The following is a 17,281-nucleotide window of genomic DNA, read 5'->3' on the forward strand; positions in this document are numbered from 1 at the left end:
TGTGTTATGTCGTGTTATGATGTGTTATGATGTGTTATGTTGTGTTATGATGTGTTATGATGTGTTGTGATGTGATATGATGTGTTATGTTGTGTTATGATGTGTTATGATGTGTTATGATGTGTTATGATGTGTTATGATGTGTTATGTTATGATATGTTGTGATGTGTTATGATGTGTTATGTTATGATGTGTTATGTTATGATGTGTTATGTTGTGTTATGTTGTGTTATGATGTGTTATGATGTGTTATGATGTGTTATGATGTGTTGTGTTATGATGTGTTATGTTATGATGTGTTGTGTTATGATGTGTTATGATGTGTTATGTTATGATGTGTTATGATGTGTTATGATGTGTTATGATGTATTATGATGTGTTATGATGTGTTATGATGTGATATGATGTGTTATGATGTATTATGATGTGTTATGTTATGATGTGTTATGTTATGATGTGTTATGATGTGTTATGTTATGATGTGTTGTGATGTGTTATGCTGTGTTATGATGTGTTATGTTATGATGTGTTATGTTATGATGTGTTATGATGTGTTATGATGTGTTATGATGTGATGTGATGTGTTATGATGTGTTATGATGTATTATGATGTGTTATGTTATGATGTGTTATGATGTGTTATGATGTGTTATGATGTGTTATGATATGTTGTGTTAAGATGTGTTATGTTATGATGTGTTATGATGTGTTATGATGTGTTATGTTATGATGTGTTGTGATGTGTTATGATGTGTTATGATGTGTTATGATGTGTTATGTTATGATGTGTTATGTTATGATGTGTTATGATGTGTTATGATGTGTTATGTTATGATGTGTTGTGATATGATATGATGTGTTGTGATGTTTTGTGATGTGTTATGATGTGTTGTGATATGATATGATGTGTTGTGATGTGTTATGATGTGTTGTGATGTGTTATGATGTGTTGTGATGTGTTGTGATGTGTTGTGATGTGTTGTGATGTGTTATGATGTGATATGATGTGTTATGTGTTATGATGTGTTATGATGTGTTATGATATGATGTGATATGATGTGTTATGATGTGTTATGATGTGTTATGTTATGATGTATTATGATGTGTTATGATGTGTTGTGTTATGATGTGTTATGATGTGTTATGATGTATTATGATGTGTTATGTTATGATGTATTATGATGTGTTATGTTGTGTTATGATGTATTGTGTTATGATGTATTATGATGTGTTATGATGTGTTGTGTTATGATGTGTTATGATGTATTATGATGTGTTATGATGTATTATGATGTGTTATGTTATGATATGATGTGTTATGATGTGTTATGATATGATGTGTTATGATGTGTTATGATGTATTATGATGTGTTATGATGTATTATGATGTGTTATGTTATGATGTATTATGATGTGTTATGATGTATTATGATGTGTTGTGTTATGATGTGTTATGATGTATTATGATGTGTTATGTTATGATGTATTATGATGTGTTATGATGTGTTATGATGTATTGTGTTATGATGTATTATGATGTGTTATGATGTGTTGTGTTATGATGTGTTATGATGTATTATGTTGTGTTATGATGTATTATGTTATGATGTGTTATGATGTGTTATGATGTATTATGATGTGTTGTGTTATGATGTGTTATGATATGATGTGTTATGATGTGTTATGATGTATTATGATGTATTATGATGTGTTGTGTTATGATGTGTTATGTTATGATGTGTTATGATGTGATGTGTTATGTTATGATGTGTTATGATGTGTTATGATGTGATGTGTTATGATGTGTTATGATGTGTTATGATGTGATGTGTTATGATGTGTGATGTGTTATGATGTATTATGATGTGCTATGATGTGTTATGATGTGTTATGAGGTGTTATGATGTGTTATGATGTATTATGATGTGTTATGATGTATTATGTTGTGTTATGATGTGTTATGATGTGTTATGATGTATTAACATGTGATGTGTTATGATGTGTTATGATGTGTTATGTTATGATGTGTTATGTTGTGTTATGATGTGTTGTGTTATGATGTGGTATGATGTGTTATGATGTGTTATGATGTGTTATGTTATGATGTGTTGTGATGTGTTATGATGTGTTATGATGTGTTATGTTATGTTATGATGTATTATGATGTGATGTGTTATGATGTGTTATGTTATGATGTGTTATGTTGTGTTATGATGTGGTATGATGTATTATGATGTGATATGATGTATTATGATGTGATGTGTTATGATGTGTTATGATGTATTATGATGTGATGTGTTATGATGTGTTATGATGTGTTATGATGTATTGTGTTATGATGTATTATGATGTGTTATGATGTGTTGTGTTATGATGTGTTATGATGTATTATGATGTGTTATGATGTATTATGATGTGTTATGTTATGATATGATGTGTTATGATGTGTTATGATATGATGTGTTATGATGTGTTATGATGTATTATGATGTGTTATGATGTATTATGATGTGTTATGTTATGATGTATTATGATGTGTTATGATGTATTATGATGTGTTGTGTTATGATGTGTTATGATGTATTATGATGTGTTATGTTATGATGTATTATGATGTGTTATGATGTGTTATGATGTATTGTGTTATGATGTATTATGATGTGTTATGATGTGTTGTGTTATGATGTGTTATGATGTATTATGTTGTGTTATGATGTATTATGTTATGATGTGTTATGATGTGTTATGATGTATTATGATGTGTTGTGTTATGTGTTATGATATGATGTGTTATGATGTGTTATGATGTATTATGATGTATTATGATGTGTTGTGTTATGATGTGTTATGTTATGATGTGTTATGATGTGATGTGTTATGTTATGATGTGTTATGATGTGTTATGATGTGATGTGTTATGATGTGTTATGATGTGATGTGTTATGATGTGTGATGTGTTATGATGTATTATGATGTGCTATGATGTGTTATGATGTGTTATGAGGTGTTATGATGTGTTATGATGTATTATGATGTGTTATGATGTATTATGTTGTGTTATGATGTGTTATGATGTGTTATGATGTATTAACATGTGATGTGTTATGATGTGTTATGATGTGTTATGATATGATGTGTTATGTTGTGTTATGATGTGTTGTGTTATGATGTGGTATGATGTGTTATGATGTGTTATGATGTGTTATGTTATGATGTGTTGTGATGTGTTATGATGTGTTATGATGTGTTATGTTATGTTATGATGTATTATGATGTGATGTGTTATGATGTGTTATGATGTGTTATGTTATGATGTGTTATGTTGTGTTATGATGTGGTATGATGTATTATGATGTGATATGATGTATTATGATGTGATGTGTTATGATGTGTTATGATGTATTATGATGTGATGTGTTATGATGTGTTATGATGTGTTATGTTATGATGTGTTATGATGTGTTATGATGTATTATGATGTATTATGATGTGTTATGATGTGTTATGATGTATTATGATGTATTATGATGTGTTATGATGTGTTATGATGTGTTATGATGTGATATGATGTGTTTGATGTGTTATGATGTGTTATGATTTATTATGTTATGATGTGATATGATGTGTTGTGATGTGTTATGTTATGATGTATTATGATGTGTTGTGATGTGTTATGTTATGATGTGTTATGTTATGATGTGTTATGATGTGTTATGTTGTGTTATGATGTATTATGATGTGATGTGTTATGATGTGTTATGTTATGATGTGTTATGATGTATTATGATGTGATGTGTTATGATGTGTTGTGATGTGTTATGATGTGTTATGATGTGTTATGATGTGTTATGATGTATTATGATGTGTTATGATGTATTATGATGTGATGTGTTATGATGTGTTATGATGTGTTATGTTATAATGTGTTATGTTGTGTTATGATGTGTTATGATGTGATGTGTTATGATGTGTTGTGATGTGTTATGATGTGTTATGATGTGTTATGTTATGATGTGTTATGATGTGATGTGTTATGATGTGTTATGATGTGTTATGATGTGTTGTGTTATGATGTGATATGATGTGATATGATGTGTTATGATGTGATATGATGTGTTATGTTATTATGTGTTATGCTCCAGGGCCCAACGGCAGAAGAGGGAAGCTGGGTCTGAATCCAGCAGCCCTCCAGTTGTAAGAAATACGGTAGTTTAGTAACCTAATCCCCCCACTGTAGTCTGCTCCATTCATACTGCACACACACACACACACACACCACACCACACCACACCACACCCACACACACACACACACACACACACACACACACACACACACACACACACACACACACACACACACACACACACACACACACAATCAGATGGCCTACATAAATGATAGGAACGTATTGTGAATAGAAAGGGCAGGTTGAAGAGGAGGTGTGTGTCTCACCATGCTGCCGTCTGATAACACAGGGGGTGAAGAGGCTGTGTAGACAGCTGTGTGGCTGCCCTCTGATAACACAGGGGGTGAAGAGGCTGTGTAGACAGCTGTGTGTGTCTCACCATGCTGCCGTCTGATAACACAGGGGGTGAAGAGGCTGTGTAGACAGCTGTGTGTGTCTCACCATGCTGCCGTCTGATAACACAGGGGGTGAAGAGGCTGTGTAGACAGCTGTGTGTGTCTCACCATGCTGCCGTCTGATAACACAGGGGTGAAGAGGCTGTGTAGACAGCTGTGTGGCTGCCGTCTGATAACACAGGGGTGAAGAGGCTGTGTAGACAGCTGTGTGTCTCACCATGCTGTCTGATAACACAGGGGGTGAAGAGGCTGTGTAGACAGCTGTGTGGCTGCCGTCTGATAACACAGGGGGTGAAGAGGCTGTGTAGACAGCTGTGTGGCTGTCGTCTGATAACACAGGGGGTGAAGAGGCTGTGTGTGTCTCACCATGCTGCCGTCTGATAACACAGGGGGTGAAGAGGCTGTGTAGACAGCTGTGTGGCTGCCGTCTGATAACACAGGGGGTGAAGAGGCTGTGTGTGTCTCACCCTGCTGCCGTCTGATAACACAGGGGGTGAAGAGGCTGTGTAGACAGCTGTGTGGCTGCCGTCTGATAACACAGGGGGTGAAGAGGCTGTGTAGACAGCTGTGTGGCTGCCCTCTGATAACACAGGGGGTGAAGAGGCTGTGTAGACAGCTGTGTGGCTGTCGTCTGATAACACAGGGGGTGAAGAGGCTGTGTAGACAGCTGTGTGTGTCTCACCATGCTGTCGTCTGATAACACAGGGGGTGAAGAGGCTGTGTAGACAGCTGTGTGGCTGCCGTCTGATAACACAGGGGGTGAAGAGGCTGTGTAGACAGCTGTGTGGCTGCCGTCTGATAACACAGGGGGTGAAGAGGCTGTGTGTGTCTCACCATGCTGCCGTCTGATAACACAGGGGGTGAAGAGGCTGTGTAGACAGCTGTGTGGCTGCCCTCTGATAACACAGGGGGTGAAGAGGCTGTGTAGACAGCTGTGTGGCTGCCCTCTGATAACACAGGGGTGAAGAGGCTGTGTAGACAGCTGTGTGTGTCTCACCATGCTGCCGTCTGATAACACAGGGGGTGAAGAGGCTGTGTAGACAGCTGTGTGGCTGCCGTCTGATAACACAGGGGGTGAAGAGGCTGTGTGTGTCTCACCATGCTGCCGTCTGATAACACAGGGGGTGAAGAGGCTGTGTAGACAGCTGTGTGGCTGCCCTCTGATAACACAGGGGGTGAAGAGGCTGTGTAGACAGCTGTGTGGCTGTCGTCTGATAACACAGGGGGTGAAGAGGCTGTGTAGACAGCTGTGTGGCTGCCCTCTGATAACACAGGGGTGAAGAGGCTGTGTGTGTCTCACCATGCTGCCGTCTGATAACACAGGGGGTGAAGAGGCTGTGTAGACAGCTGTGTGTGTCTCACCATGCTGCCGTCTGATAACACAGGGGGTGAAGAGGCTGTGTAGACAGCTGTGTGTGTCTCACCATGCTGTCGTCTGATAACACAGGGGGTGAAGAGGCTGTGTAGACAGCTGTGTGTGTCTCACCATGCTGTCGTCTGATAACACAGGGGGTGAAGAGGCTGTGTAGACAGCTGTGTGGCTGCCCTCTGATAACACAGGGGTGAAGAGGCTGTGTAGACAGCTGTGTGGCTGCCGTCTGATAACACAGGGGGTGAAGAGGCTGTGTAGACAGCTGTGTGTGTCTCACCCTGCTGTCGTCTGATAACACAGGGGGTGAAGAGGCTGTGTAGACAGCTGTGTGGCTGCCGTCTGATAACACAGGGGGTGAAGAGGCTGTGTAGACAGCTGTGTGGCTGCCTTCTGATAACACAGGGGGTGAAGAGGCTGTGTAGACAGCTGTGTGGCTGCCCTCTGATAACACAGGGGTGAAGAGGCTGTGTAGACAGCTGTGTGGCTGCCGTCTGATAACACAGGGGGTGAAGAGGCTGTGTAGACAGCTGTGTGGCTGCCGTCTGATAACACAGGGGGTGAAGAGGCTGTGTAGACAGCTGTGTGGCTGCCCTCTGATAACACAGGGGGTGAAGAGGCTGTGTAGACAGCTGTGTGGCTGCCGTCTGATAACACAGGGGGTGAAGAGGCTGTGTAGACAGCTGTGTGGCTGCCCTCTGATAACACAGGGGGTGAAGAGGCTGTGTAGACAGCTGTGTGGCTGCCGTCTGATAACACAGGGGGTGCAGAGGCTGTGTAGACAGCTGTGTGGCTGCCCTCTGATAACACAGGGGTGAAGAGGCTGTGTAGACAGCTGTGTGGCTGTCGTCTGATAACACAGGGGTGAAGAGGCTGTGTGTGTCTCATCATGCTGCCGTCTGATAACACAGGGGGTGAAGAGGCTGTGTAGACAGCTGTGTGGCTGTCGTCTGATAACACAGGGGTGAAGAGGCTGTGTAGACAGCTGTGTGGCTGCCCTCTGATAACACAGGGGGTGAAGAGGCTGTGTAGACAGCTGTGTGGCTGCCGTCTGATAACACAGGGGTGAAGAGGCTGTGTAGACAGCTGTGTGTGTCTCACCATGCTGCCGTCTGATAACACAGGGGGTGAAGAGGCTGTGTGTGTCTCACCCTGCTGCCGTCTGATAACACAGGGGGTGAAGAGGCTGTGTAGACAGCTGTGTGGCTGTCGTCTGATAACACAGGGGTGAAGAGGCTGTGTAGACAGCTGTGTGTGTCTCACCATGCTGCCGTCTGATAACACAGGGGGTGAAGAGGCTGTGTAGACAGCTGTGTGGCTGCCGTCTGATAACACAGGGGGTGAAGAGGCTGTGTAGACAGCTGTGTGGCTGCCGTCTGATAACACAGGGGTGAAGAGGCTGTGTAGACAGCTGTGTGTGTCTCACCATGCTGCCGTCTGATAACACAGGGGGTGAAGAGGCTGTGTAGACAGCTGTGTGTGTCTCACCATGCTGCCGTCTGATAACACAGGGGGTGAAGAGGCTGTGTAGACAGCTTTGTGTGTCTCACCCTGCTGCCGTCTGATAACACAGGGGGTGAAGAGGCTGTGTAGACAGCTGTGTGGCTGCCGTCTGATAACACAGGGGGTGAAGAGGCTGTGTAGACAGCTGTGTGTGTCTCACCATGCTGCCGTCTGATAACACAGGGGGTGAAGAGGCTGTGTAGACAGCTGTGTGGCTGCCCTCTGATAACACAGGGGGTGAAGAGGCTGTGTAGACAGCTGTGTGTGTCTCACCATGCTGCTGTCTGATAACACAGGGGGTGAAGAGGCTGTGTAGACAGCTGTGTGGCTGCCGTCTGATAACACAGGGGGTGAAGAGGCTGTGTAGACAGCTGTGTGTGTCTCACCATGCTGCCGTCTGATAACACAGGGGGTGAAGAGGCTGTGTAGACAGCTGTGTGTGTCTCACCATGCTGTCGTCTGATAACACAGGGGGTGAAGAGGCTGTGTAGACAGCTGTGTGGCTGCTGTCTGATAACACAGGGGGTGAAGAGGCTGTGTAGACAGCTGTGTGTGTCTCACCATGCTGCCGTCTGATAACACAGGGGGTGAAGAGGCTGTGTAGACAGCTGTGTGGCTGCCCTCTGATAACACAGGGGGTGAAGAGGCTGTGTAGACAGCTGTGTGGCTGCCCTCTGATAACACAGGGGGTGAAGAGGCTGTGTAGACAGCTGTGTGGCTGCTGTCTGATAACACAGGGGGTGAAGAGGCTGTGTAGACAGCTGTGTGTGTCTCACCATGCTGCCGTCTGATAACACAGGGGGTGAAGAGGCTGTGTAGACAGCTGTGTGTGTCTCACCATGCTGCCGTCTGATAACACAGGGGGTGAAGAGGCTGTGTAGACAGCTGTGTGGCTGCCGTCTGATAACACAGGGGGTGAAGAGGCTGTGTAGACAGCTGTGTGTGTCTCACCATGCTGCCGTCTGATAACACAGGGGGTGAAGAGGCTGTGTAGACAGCTGTGTGGCTGCTGTCTGATAACACAGGGGGTGAAGAGGCTGTGTAGACAGCTGTGTGTGTCTCACCCTGCTGTCGTCTGATAACACAGGGGTGAAGAGGCTGTGTAGACAGCTGTGTGTGTCTCACCATGCTGCCGTCTGATAACACAGGGGGTGAAGAGGCTGTGTAGACAGCTGTGTGTGTCTCACCATGCTGCCGTCTGATAACACAGGGGGTGAAGAGGCTGTGTAGACAGCTGTGTGGCTGCCGTCTGATAACACAGGGGGTGAAGAGGCTGTGTAGACAGCTGTGTGTGTCTCACCATGCTGCCGTCTGATAACACAGGGGGTGAAGAGGCTGTGTAGACAGCTGTGTGGCTGTCGTCTGATAACACAGGGGGTGAAGAGGCTGTGTAGACAGCTGTGTGGCTGCCGTCTGATAACACAGGGGGTGAAGAGGCTGTGTAGACAGCTGTGTGGCTGCCGTCTGATAACACAGGGGGTGAAGAGGCTGTGTAGACAGCTGTGTGGCTGCCCTCTGATAACACAGGGGGTGAAGAGGCTGTGTAGACAGCTGTGTGGCTGCCCTCTGATAACACAGGGGGTGAAGAGGCTGTGTGTGTCTCACCATGCTGCCGTCTGATAACACAGGGGGTGAAGAGGCTGTGTAGACAGCTGTGTGGCTGTCGTCTGATAACACAGGGGGTGAAGAGGCTGTGTAGACAGCTGTGTGTGTCTCACCATGCTGCCGTCTGATAACACAGGGGTGAAGAGGCTGTGTGTGTCTCACCATGCTGTCGTCTGATAACACAGGGGTGAAGAGGCTGTCCAGGTAGCGATCCAACCCTCTCTGAGTCTGACCGTCGCTGAACACATCCGACTCCACTGGAGAGGAGACACTGTTAATATCACTATACTGGTGTGTGTGTGTGTGTGTGTGTGTGTGTGTGTGTGTGTGTGTGTGTGTGTGTGTGTGTGTGTGTGTGTGTGTGTGTGTGTGTGTGTGTGTGTGTGTGTGTGTGTGTGTGTGTACCGTGGCTGGAGTATCCTTCAGAGTCTGGCAGGCTGTACGCAGGTTGGGTGGTGCTGAGGAAGGGCAGCTCCTCGTCACTGTCAAAACCACTGCCAAACAGAGTCCTGGTCACACAAACAGGCTGATTAGTAACGTCCCCTGAGACCAGGGTTAGCTCCCCAGTGAAGGACTCACAGGCTGGGTGATTAGTAACGTCCCCAGTGAAGGACTCACAGGCTGGGTGATTAGTAACGTCCCCTGAGACCTGTGTTAGCTCCCCAGTGAAGGACTCACAGGCTGGGTGATTAGTAACGTCCCCTGGGACCTGTGTTAGCTCCCCAGTGAAGGACTCACAGGCTGGGTGATTAGTAACGTCCCCTGAGACCACTGTTAGCTCCCCAGTGAAGGACCCACAGGCTGGGTGATTAGTAACGTCCCCTGAGACCAGGGTTAGCTCCCCAGTGAAGGACTCACAGGCTGGGTGATTAGTAACGTCCCCTGAGACCAGTGTTAGCTCCCCAGTGAAGGACTCACAGGCTGGGTGATTAGTAACGTCCCCTGAGACCTGTGTTAGCTCCCCAGTGAAGGACTCACAGGCTGGGTGATTAGTAACGTCCCCTGAGACCAGGGTTAGCTCCCCAGTGAAGGACTCACAGGCTGGGTGATTAGTAACGTCCCCTGAGACCAGGGTTAGCTCCCCAGTGAAGGACTCACAGGCTGGGTGATTAGTAACGTCCCCTGAGACCAGGGTTAGCTCCCCAGTGAAGGACTCACAGGCTGGGTGATTAGTAACGTCCCCTGAGACCAGGGTTAGCTCCCCAGTGAAGGACTCACAGGCTGGGTGATTAGTAACGTCCCCTGAGACCAGGGTTAGCTCCCCAGTGAAGGACTCACAGGCTGGGTGATTAGTAACGTCCCCTGAGACCAGGGTTAGCTCCCCAGTGAAGGACTCACAGGCTGGGTGATTAGTAACGTCCCCTGAGACCAGGGTTAGCTCCCCAGTGAAGGACTCACAGGCTGGGTGATTAGTAACGTCTCCTGAGACCAGTGTTAGCTCCCCAGTGAAGGACTCACAGGCTGGGTGATTAGTAACGTCCTCTAAACCAGGGTTAGCTCCCCAGTGAAGGACTCACAGGCTGGGTGATTAGTAACGTCCCTAGAGACCTTTGTTAGCTCCCCAGTGAAGGACTCACAGGCTGGGTGATTAGTAACGTCCCCTGAGACCAGTGTTAGCTCCCCAGTGAAGGACTCACAGGCTGGGTGATTAGTAACGTCCCCTGAGACCAGTGTTAGCTCCCCAGTGAAGGACTCACAGGCTGGGTGATTAGTAACGTCCCCTGAGACCAGGGTTAGCTCCCCAGTGAAGGACTCACAGGCTGGGTGATTAGTAACGTCCTCTAAACCAGGGTTAGCTCCCCAGTGAAGGACTCACAGGCTGGGTGATTAGTAACGTCCCTAGAGACCTGTGTTAGCTCCCCAGTGAAGGACTCACAGGCTGGGTGATTAGTAACGTCCCCTGAGACCAGTGTTAGCTCCCCAGTGAAGGACTCACAGGCTGGGTGATTAGTAACGTCCCCTGAGACCAGTGTTAGCTCCCCAGTGAAGGACTCACAGGCTGGGTGATTAGTAACGTCTCCTGAAGGACTCACAGGCTGGGTGATAAGTAACGTCCCCTGAAGGACTCACAGGCTGGGTGATTAGTAACGTCCCCTGAGACCTGTCTTAGCTCCCCAGTGAAGGACTCACAGGCTGGGTGATTAGTAACGTCCCCTGAAGGACTCACAGGCTGGGTGATTAGTAACGTCCCCTGAGACCAGGGTTAGCTCCCCAGTGAAGGACTCACAGGCTGGGTGATTAGTAACGTCCCCTGAGACCAGGGTTAGCTCCCCAGTGAAGGACTCACAGGCTGGGTGATTAGTAACGTCCCCTGAGACCAGGGTTAGCTCCCCAGTGAAGGACTCACAGGCTGGGTGATTAGTAACGTCCCCTGAGACCAGGGTTAGCTCCCCAGTGAAGGACTCACAGGCTGGGTGATTAGTAACGTCCCCTGAGACCAGTGTTAGCTCCCCAGTGAAGGACTCACAGGCTGGGTGATTAGTAACGTCCCCTGAGACCTGTGTTAGCTCCCCAGTGAAGGACTCACAGGCTGGGTGATTAGTAACGTCCCCTGAGACCAGGGTTAGCTCCCCAGTGAAGGACTCACAGGCTGGGTGATTAGTAACATCCCCTGAGACCAGTGTTAGCTCCCCAGTGAAGGTCTGGACTGGGTGTGTTTGGACTCACAGACTGGGTGTGTTTGGACTCACAGGCTGGGTGTGTGTGTTTGGACTCACAGACTGGGTGTGTGTTTGGACTCACAGACTGTGTGTGTGTTTGGACTCACAGACTGGGTGTGTGTTTGGACTCACAGACTGGGTGTGTGTTTGGACTCACAGGCTCGGTGTGTGTGTTTGGACTCACAGACTGGGTGTGTGTTTGGACTCACAGACTGGGTGTGTGTTTGGACTCACAGACTCGGTGTGTGTGTTTGGACTCACAGACTCGGTGTGTGTGTTTGGACTCACAGACTGGGTGTGTGTTTGGACTCACAGACTGGGTGTGTGTTTGGACTCACAGACTGGAAGTGTGTTTGGACTCACAGACTGGGTGTGTGTTTGGACTCACAGACTGGGTGTGTGTTTGGACTCACAGACTGGGTGTGTGTTTGGACTCACAGACTGGGTGTGTGTTTGGACTCACAGACTGGGTGTGTGTGTTTGGACTCACAGACTGGGAGTGTGTTTGGACTCACAGACTGGGTGTGTGTTTGGACTCACAGACTGGGTGTGTGTTTGGACTCACAGACTGGGTGTGTGTTTGGACTCACAGATTGGGTGTGTGTTTGGACTCACAGACTGGGTAAGTGTGTTTGGACTCACAGACTGGGTGTGTGGTTGGACTCACAGACTGGGTGTGTGTGTTTGGACTCACAGACTGGGTGTGTGTGTTTGGACTCACAGACTGGGTAAGTGTGTTTGGACTCACAGACTGGGAGTGTGTTTGGACTCACAGACTGGGTGTGTGTTTGGACTCACAGACTGGGTGTGTGTGTTTGGACTCACAGACTGGGTGTGTGTTTGGACTCACAGACTGGGAGTGTGTGTTTGGACTCACAGACTGGGTGTGTGTGTTTGGACTCACAGACTGGGTGTGTGTTTGGACTCACAGACTGGGTGTGTGTTTGGACTCACAGACTGCCGTTGGTTCGAACTCTATTAGGATCCTCAGCTGAGATGACGAAGTAACTCTTCTGTTTGGGGAAGTCAGACGGCAGCTCCAAGTCTGATATCTGAAACAGGATTCAGTTAGAGTCGGACGGCAGCTCCAAGTCTGATATCTGAAACAGGATTCAGTTAGAGTCAGACGGCAGCTCCAAGTCTGATATCTGAAACAGGATTCAGTTAGAGTCAGACGGCAGCTCCACGTCTGATATCTGAAACAGGATTCAGTTAGAGTCAGACGGCAGCTCCAAGTCTGATATCTGAAACAGGATTCAGTTAGAGTCGGACGTTTTCTGGATACTAGTTAAAGTTATTTAAATACTACTGTACTGTTGGAGCTAGGAACACAAGCATTTAGTTAGATACTACTGCACTGTTGGAGCTAGGAACACAAGCATTTAATTAGATACTACTGTACTGTTGGAGCTAGAAGCACAAGCATTTAGTTAGATACCACTGCACTGTTGGAGCTAGGAACACAAGCATTTAATTAGATACTACTGCACTGTTGGAGCTAGAAGCACAAGCATTTAGTTAGATACTACTGCACTGTTGGAGCTAGAAACACAAGCATTTAGTTAGATATTACTGTTGGAGCTAGAAACACAAGCATTTAGTTAGATACTACTGCACTGTTGGAGCTGGGAACACAAGCATTTAGTTAGATACTACTGTTGGAGCTAGGAACACAAGCATTTAGTTAGATATTACTGTTGGAGCTAGGAACACAAGCATTTAGTTAGATACTACTGCACTGTTGGAGCTAGGAACACAAGCATTTAGTTAGATACTACTGCACTGTTGGAGCTAGGAACACAAGCATTTAGTTAGATACTACTGCACTGTTGGAACTAGGAACACAAGCATTTAGTTAGATACTACTGCACTGTTGGAGCTAGGAACACAAGTATTTAGTTAGATACTACTGCACTGTTGGAGCTAGGAACACAAGCATTTAGTTAGATACTACTGTTGGAGCTAGGAACACAAGCATTTAGTTAGATATTACTGTTGGAGCTAGGAACACAAGCATTTAGTTAGATACTACTGTTGGAGCTAGGAACACAAGCATTTAGTTAGATACTACTGTTGGAGCTAGGAACACAAGCATTTAGTTAGATACTACTGCACTGTTGGAGCTAGAAGCACAAGCATTTAGTTAGATACTACTGTTGGAGCTAGAAGCACAAGCATTTAATTAGATACTACTGCACTGTTGGAGCTAGAAACACAAGCATTTAGTTAGATACTACTGTTGGAGCTAGAAGCACAAGCATTTAATTAGATACTACTGCACTGTTGGAGCTGGGAACACAAGCATTTAGTTAGATATTACTGTTGGAGCTAGAAACACAAGCATTTAATTAGATACTACTGCACTGTTGGAGCTAGGAACACAAGCATTTAGTTAGATACTACTGCACTGTTGGAGCTAGAAACACAAGCATTTAGTTAGATATTACTGTTGGAGCTAGAAACACAAGCATTTAATTAGATACTACTGCACTGTTGGAGCTAGAAACACAAGCATTTAGTTAGATACTACTGCACTGTTGGAGCTAGGAACACAAGCATTTAGTTAGATACTACTGCACTGTTGGAGCTAGGAACACAAGCATTTAGTTAGATACTACTGCACTGTTGGATCTAGAAACACAAGCATTTAGTTAGATATTACTGCACTGATGGAGCTAGGAACACAAGCATTTAGTTAGATACTACTGCACTGTTGGAGCTAGGAACACCAGCATTTAGTTAGATACTACTGTTGGAGCTAGGAACACAAGCATTTAGTTAGATATTACTGTTGGAGCTAGGAACACCTGCATTTAGTTAGATACTACTGCACTGTTGGAGCTGGGAACACAAGCATTTAGTTAGATACTACTGTTGGAGCTAGGAACACAAGCATTTAGTTAGATATTACTGTTGGAGCTAGGAACACAAGCATTTAGTTAGATACTACTGCACTGTTGGAGCTAGAAGCACAAGCATTTCGCTAACCCGCAATAACATCTGCTAAATATCGGTATGAGACCAAAACAATTTAATTTGTGGAAACAAGCTTAATATTTATTCATTGTTAGAAAACTGAATACATGAAAACCTCTGAGTTAACCTGAAAACTCTCAGTTAACCTGATAACTCTCAGTTAGCCTGATAACTCTCAGTTAGCCTGATAACTCTCAGTTAACCTGATAACTCTCAGTTAACCTGATAACTCTCAGTTAGCCTGATAACTCTCAGTTAGCCTGATAACTCTCAGTTAACCTGATAACTCTCAGTTAGCCTGATAACTCTCAGTTAGCCTGATAACTCTCAGTTAGCCTGATAACTCTCAATTAACCTGATAACTCTCAGTTAGCCTGATAACTCTCAGTTAGCCTGATAACTCTCAGTTAGCCTGATAACTCTCAGTTAGCCTGATAACCCTCAGTTAGCCTGATACCTCTCAGTTAGCCTGATAACTCTGTTAGCCTGATAACTCTCAGTTAACCTGATAACTCTCAGTTAGCCTGATAATGCTCAGTTAACCTGATGAATCTCAGTTAGCCTGATAATTCTCAGTTAGCCTGATAACTCTCAGTTAGCTCAATGTGTGTATGTGGTGTGTGTGTGATATACCCACCAGATCCATGACGTAATCATGACCGGCTAGCTCCGCCCACTGCCCATGCTCCTTCATCAGTATAGAATACCCCCTCCACAAATCACCCACTCCCCTACAGGAACACAGACAGACAGTATAGAATATAGGATACCTGTGTCGTAGGATGGTAGGATAGGATATCTGTGTAATAGGATGGTAGGATAGGATACCTGTGTAATAGGATGGTAGGATAGGATACCTGTGTAGTAGGATGGTAGGATAGGATACCTGTGTAGTGGGATGGTAGGATAGGATACCTGTGTAGTAGGATGGCAGGATAGGATACCTGTGTAGTAGGATGGTAGTATAGGATACCTGTGTAGTAGGATGGTAGGATAGGATACCTGTGTAGTAGGATGGTAGGATAGGATACCTGTGTAGTAGGATGGTAGGATAGGATACCTGTGTAGTAGGATGGTAGGATAGGATACCTGTGTAGTGGGATGGTAGGATAGGATACCTGTGTAGTAGGATAGGATACCTGTGTAGTAGGATGGTAGGATAGGATACCTGTGTAGTGGGATGGTAGGATAGGATACCTGTGTAGTAGGATGGTAGGATAGGATACCTGTGTAGTAGGATGGTAGGATAGGATACCTGTGTAGTAGGATGGTAGGATAGGATACCTGTGTCGTAGGATAGGATACCTGTGTAGTAGGATGGTAGGATAGGATACCTGTGTAGTGGGATGGTAGGATAGGATACCTGTGTAGTAGGATGGTAGGATAGGATACCTGTGTAGTGGGATGGTAGGATAGGATATCTGTGTAATAGGATGGTAGGATAGGATACCTGTGTAGTGGGATGGTAGGATAGGATACCTGTGTAATAGGATAGGATACCTGTGTAGTAGGATGGTAGGATAGGATACCTGTGTAATAGGATGGTAGGATAGGATACCTGTGTAGTGGGATGGTAGGATAGGATACCTGTGTAGTAGGATAGGATACCTGTGTAGTGGGATGGTAGGATAGGATACCTGTGTAATAGGATGGTAGGATAGGATATCTGTGTAATAGGATAGGATACCTGTGTAGTAGGATGGTAGGATAGGATACCTGTGTAATAGGATGGTAGGAGAGGATATCTGTGTAATAGGATAGGATACCTGTGTAGTGGGATGGTAGGATAGGATACCTGTGTAGTGGGATGGTAGGATAGGATACCTGTGTAATAGGATAGGATACCTGTGTAGTAGGATGGTAGGATAGGATACCTGTGTAATAGGATGGTAGGAGAGGATACCTGTGTAGTAGGATGGTAGGATAGGATACCTGTGTAGTAGGATAGGATACCTGTGTAGTGGGATGGTAGGATAGGATACCTGTGTAATAGGATGGTAGGATAGGATATCTGTGTAATAGGATGGTAGGATAGGATACCTGTGTAAAGCGGATAGGATACCTGTGTAGTAGGATGGTAGGATAGGATACCTGTGTAGTAGGATGGTAGGATAGGATACCTGTGTAATAGGATGGTAGGATAGGATATCTGTGTAGTAGGATGGTAGGATAGGATACCTGTGTAGTAGGATGGTAGGATAGGATACCTGTGTAGTGGGATGGTAGGATAGGATACCTGTGTAGTAGGATGGTAGGATAGGATACCTGTGTAGTAGGATGGTAGGATAGGATACCTGTGTAGTAGGATAGGATACCTGTGTAGTAGGATGGTAGGATAGGATACCTGTGTAGTAGGATGGTAGGATAGGATACCTGTGTAATAGGATAGGATACCTGTGTAGTAGGATGGTAGGATAGGATACCTGTGTAGTGGGATGGTAGGATAGGATACCTGTGTAGTAGGATGGTAGGATAGGATACCTGTGTCGTAGGATAGGATATCTGTGTAATAGGATGGTAGGATAGGATACCTGTGTAGTATGATGGTAGGATAGGATACCTGTGTAGTGGGATGGTAGGATAG

The 17,281-nt window shown here is 45.1% G+C and overlaps 1 protein-coding gene across 1 annotated transcript in view; it reads right to left on the reverse strand.

The window, feature by feature from the left end:
- LOC129867767 (unconventional myosin-XV-like) overlaps window positions 1–17,281 on the reverse strand; it is a 414,777-nt gene that overhangs the window by 195,580 nt on the left and 201,916 nt on the right. Inside the window, exons 31-34 of the mRNA XM_055941278.1 lie at window positions 15,335–15,428; window positions 12,676–12,773; window positions 9,467–9,570; window positions 9,224–9,318 (exon numbers count right to left, since the gene is read on the reverse strand). Coding sequence (XP_055797253.1) covers window positions 9,224–9,318; window positions 9,467–9,570; window positions 12,676–12,773; window positions 15,335–15,428 — 391 coding nt within the window. The remainder of the gene's footprint in view (window positions 1–9,223; window positions 9,319–9,466; window positions 9,571–12,675; window positions 12,774–15,334; window positions 15,429–17,281) is intronic.

The sequence above is a fragment of the Salvelinus fontinalis genome, chromosome 2 (genome assembly GCF_029448725.1).
Source record: "Salvelinus fontinalis isolate EN_2023a chromosome 2, ASM2944872v1, whole genome shotgun sequence".
In the NCBI taxonomy this organism is placed as follows: Eukaryota; Metazoa; Chordata; class Actinopteri; order Salmoniformes; family Salmonidae; genus Salvelinus; species Salvelinus fontinalis.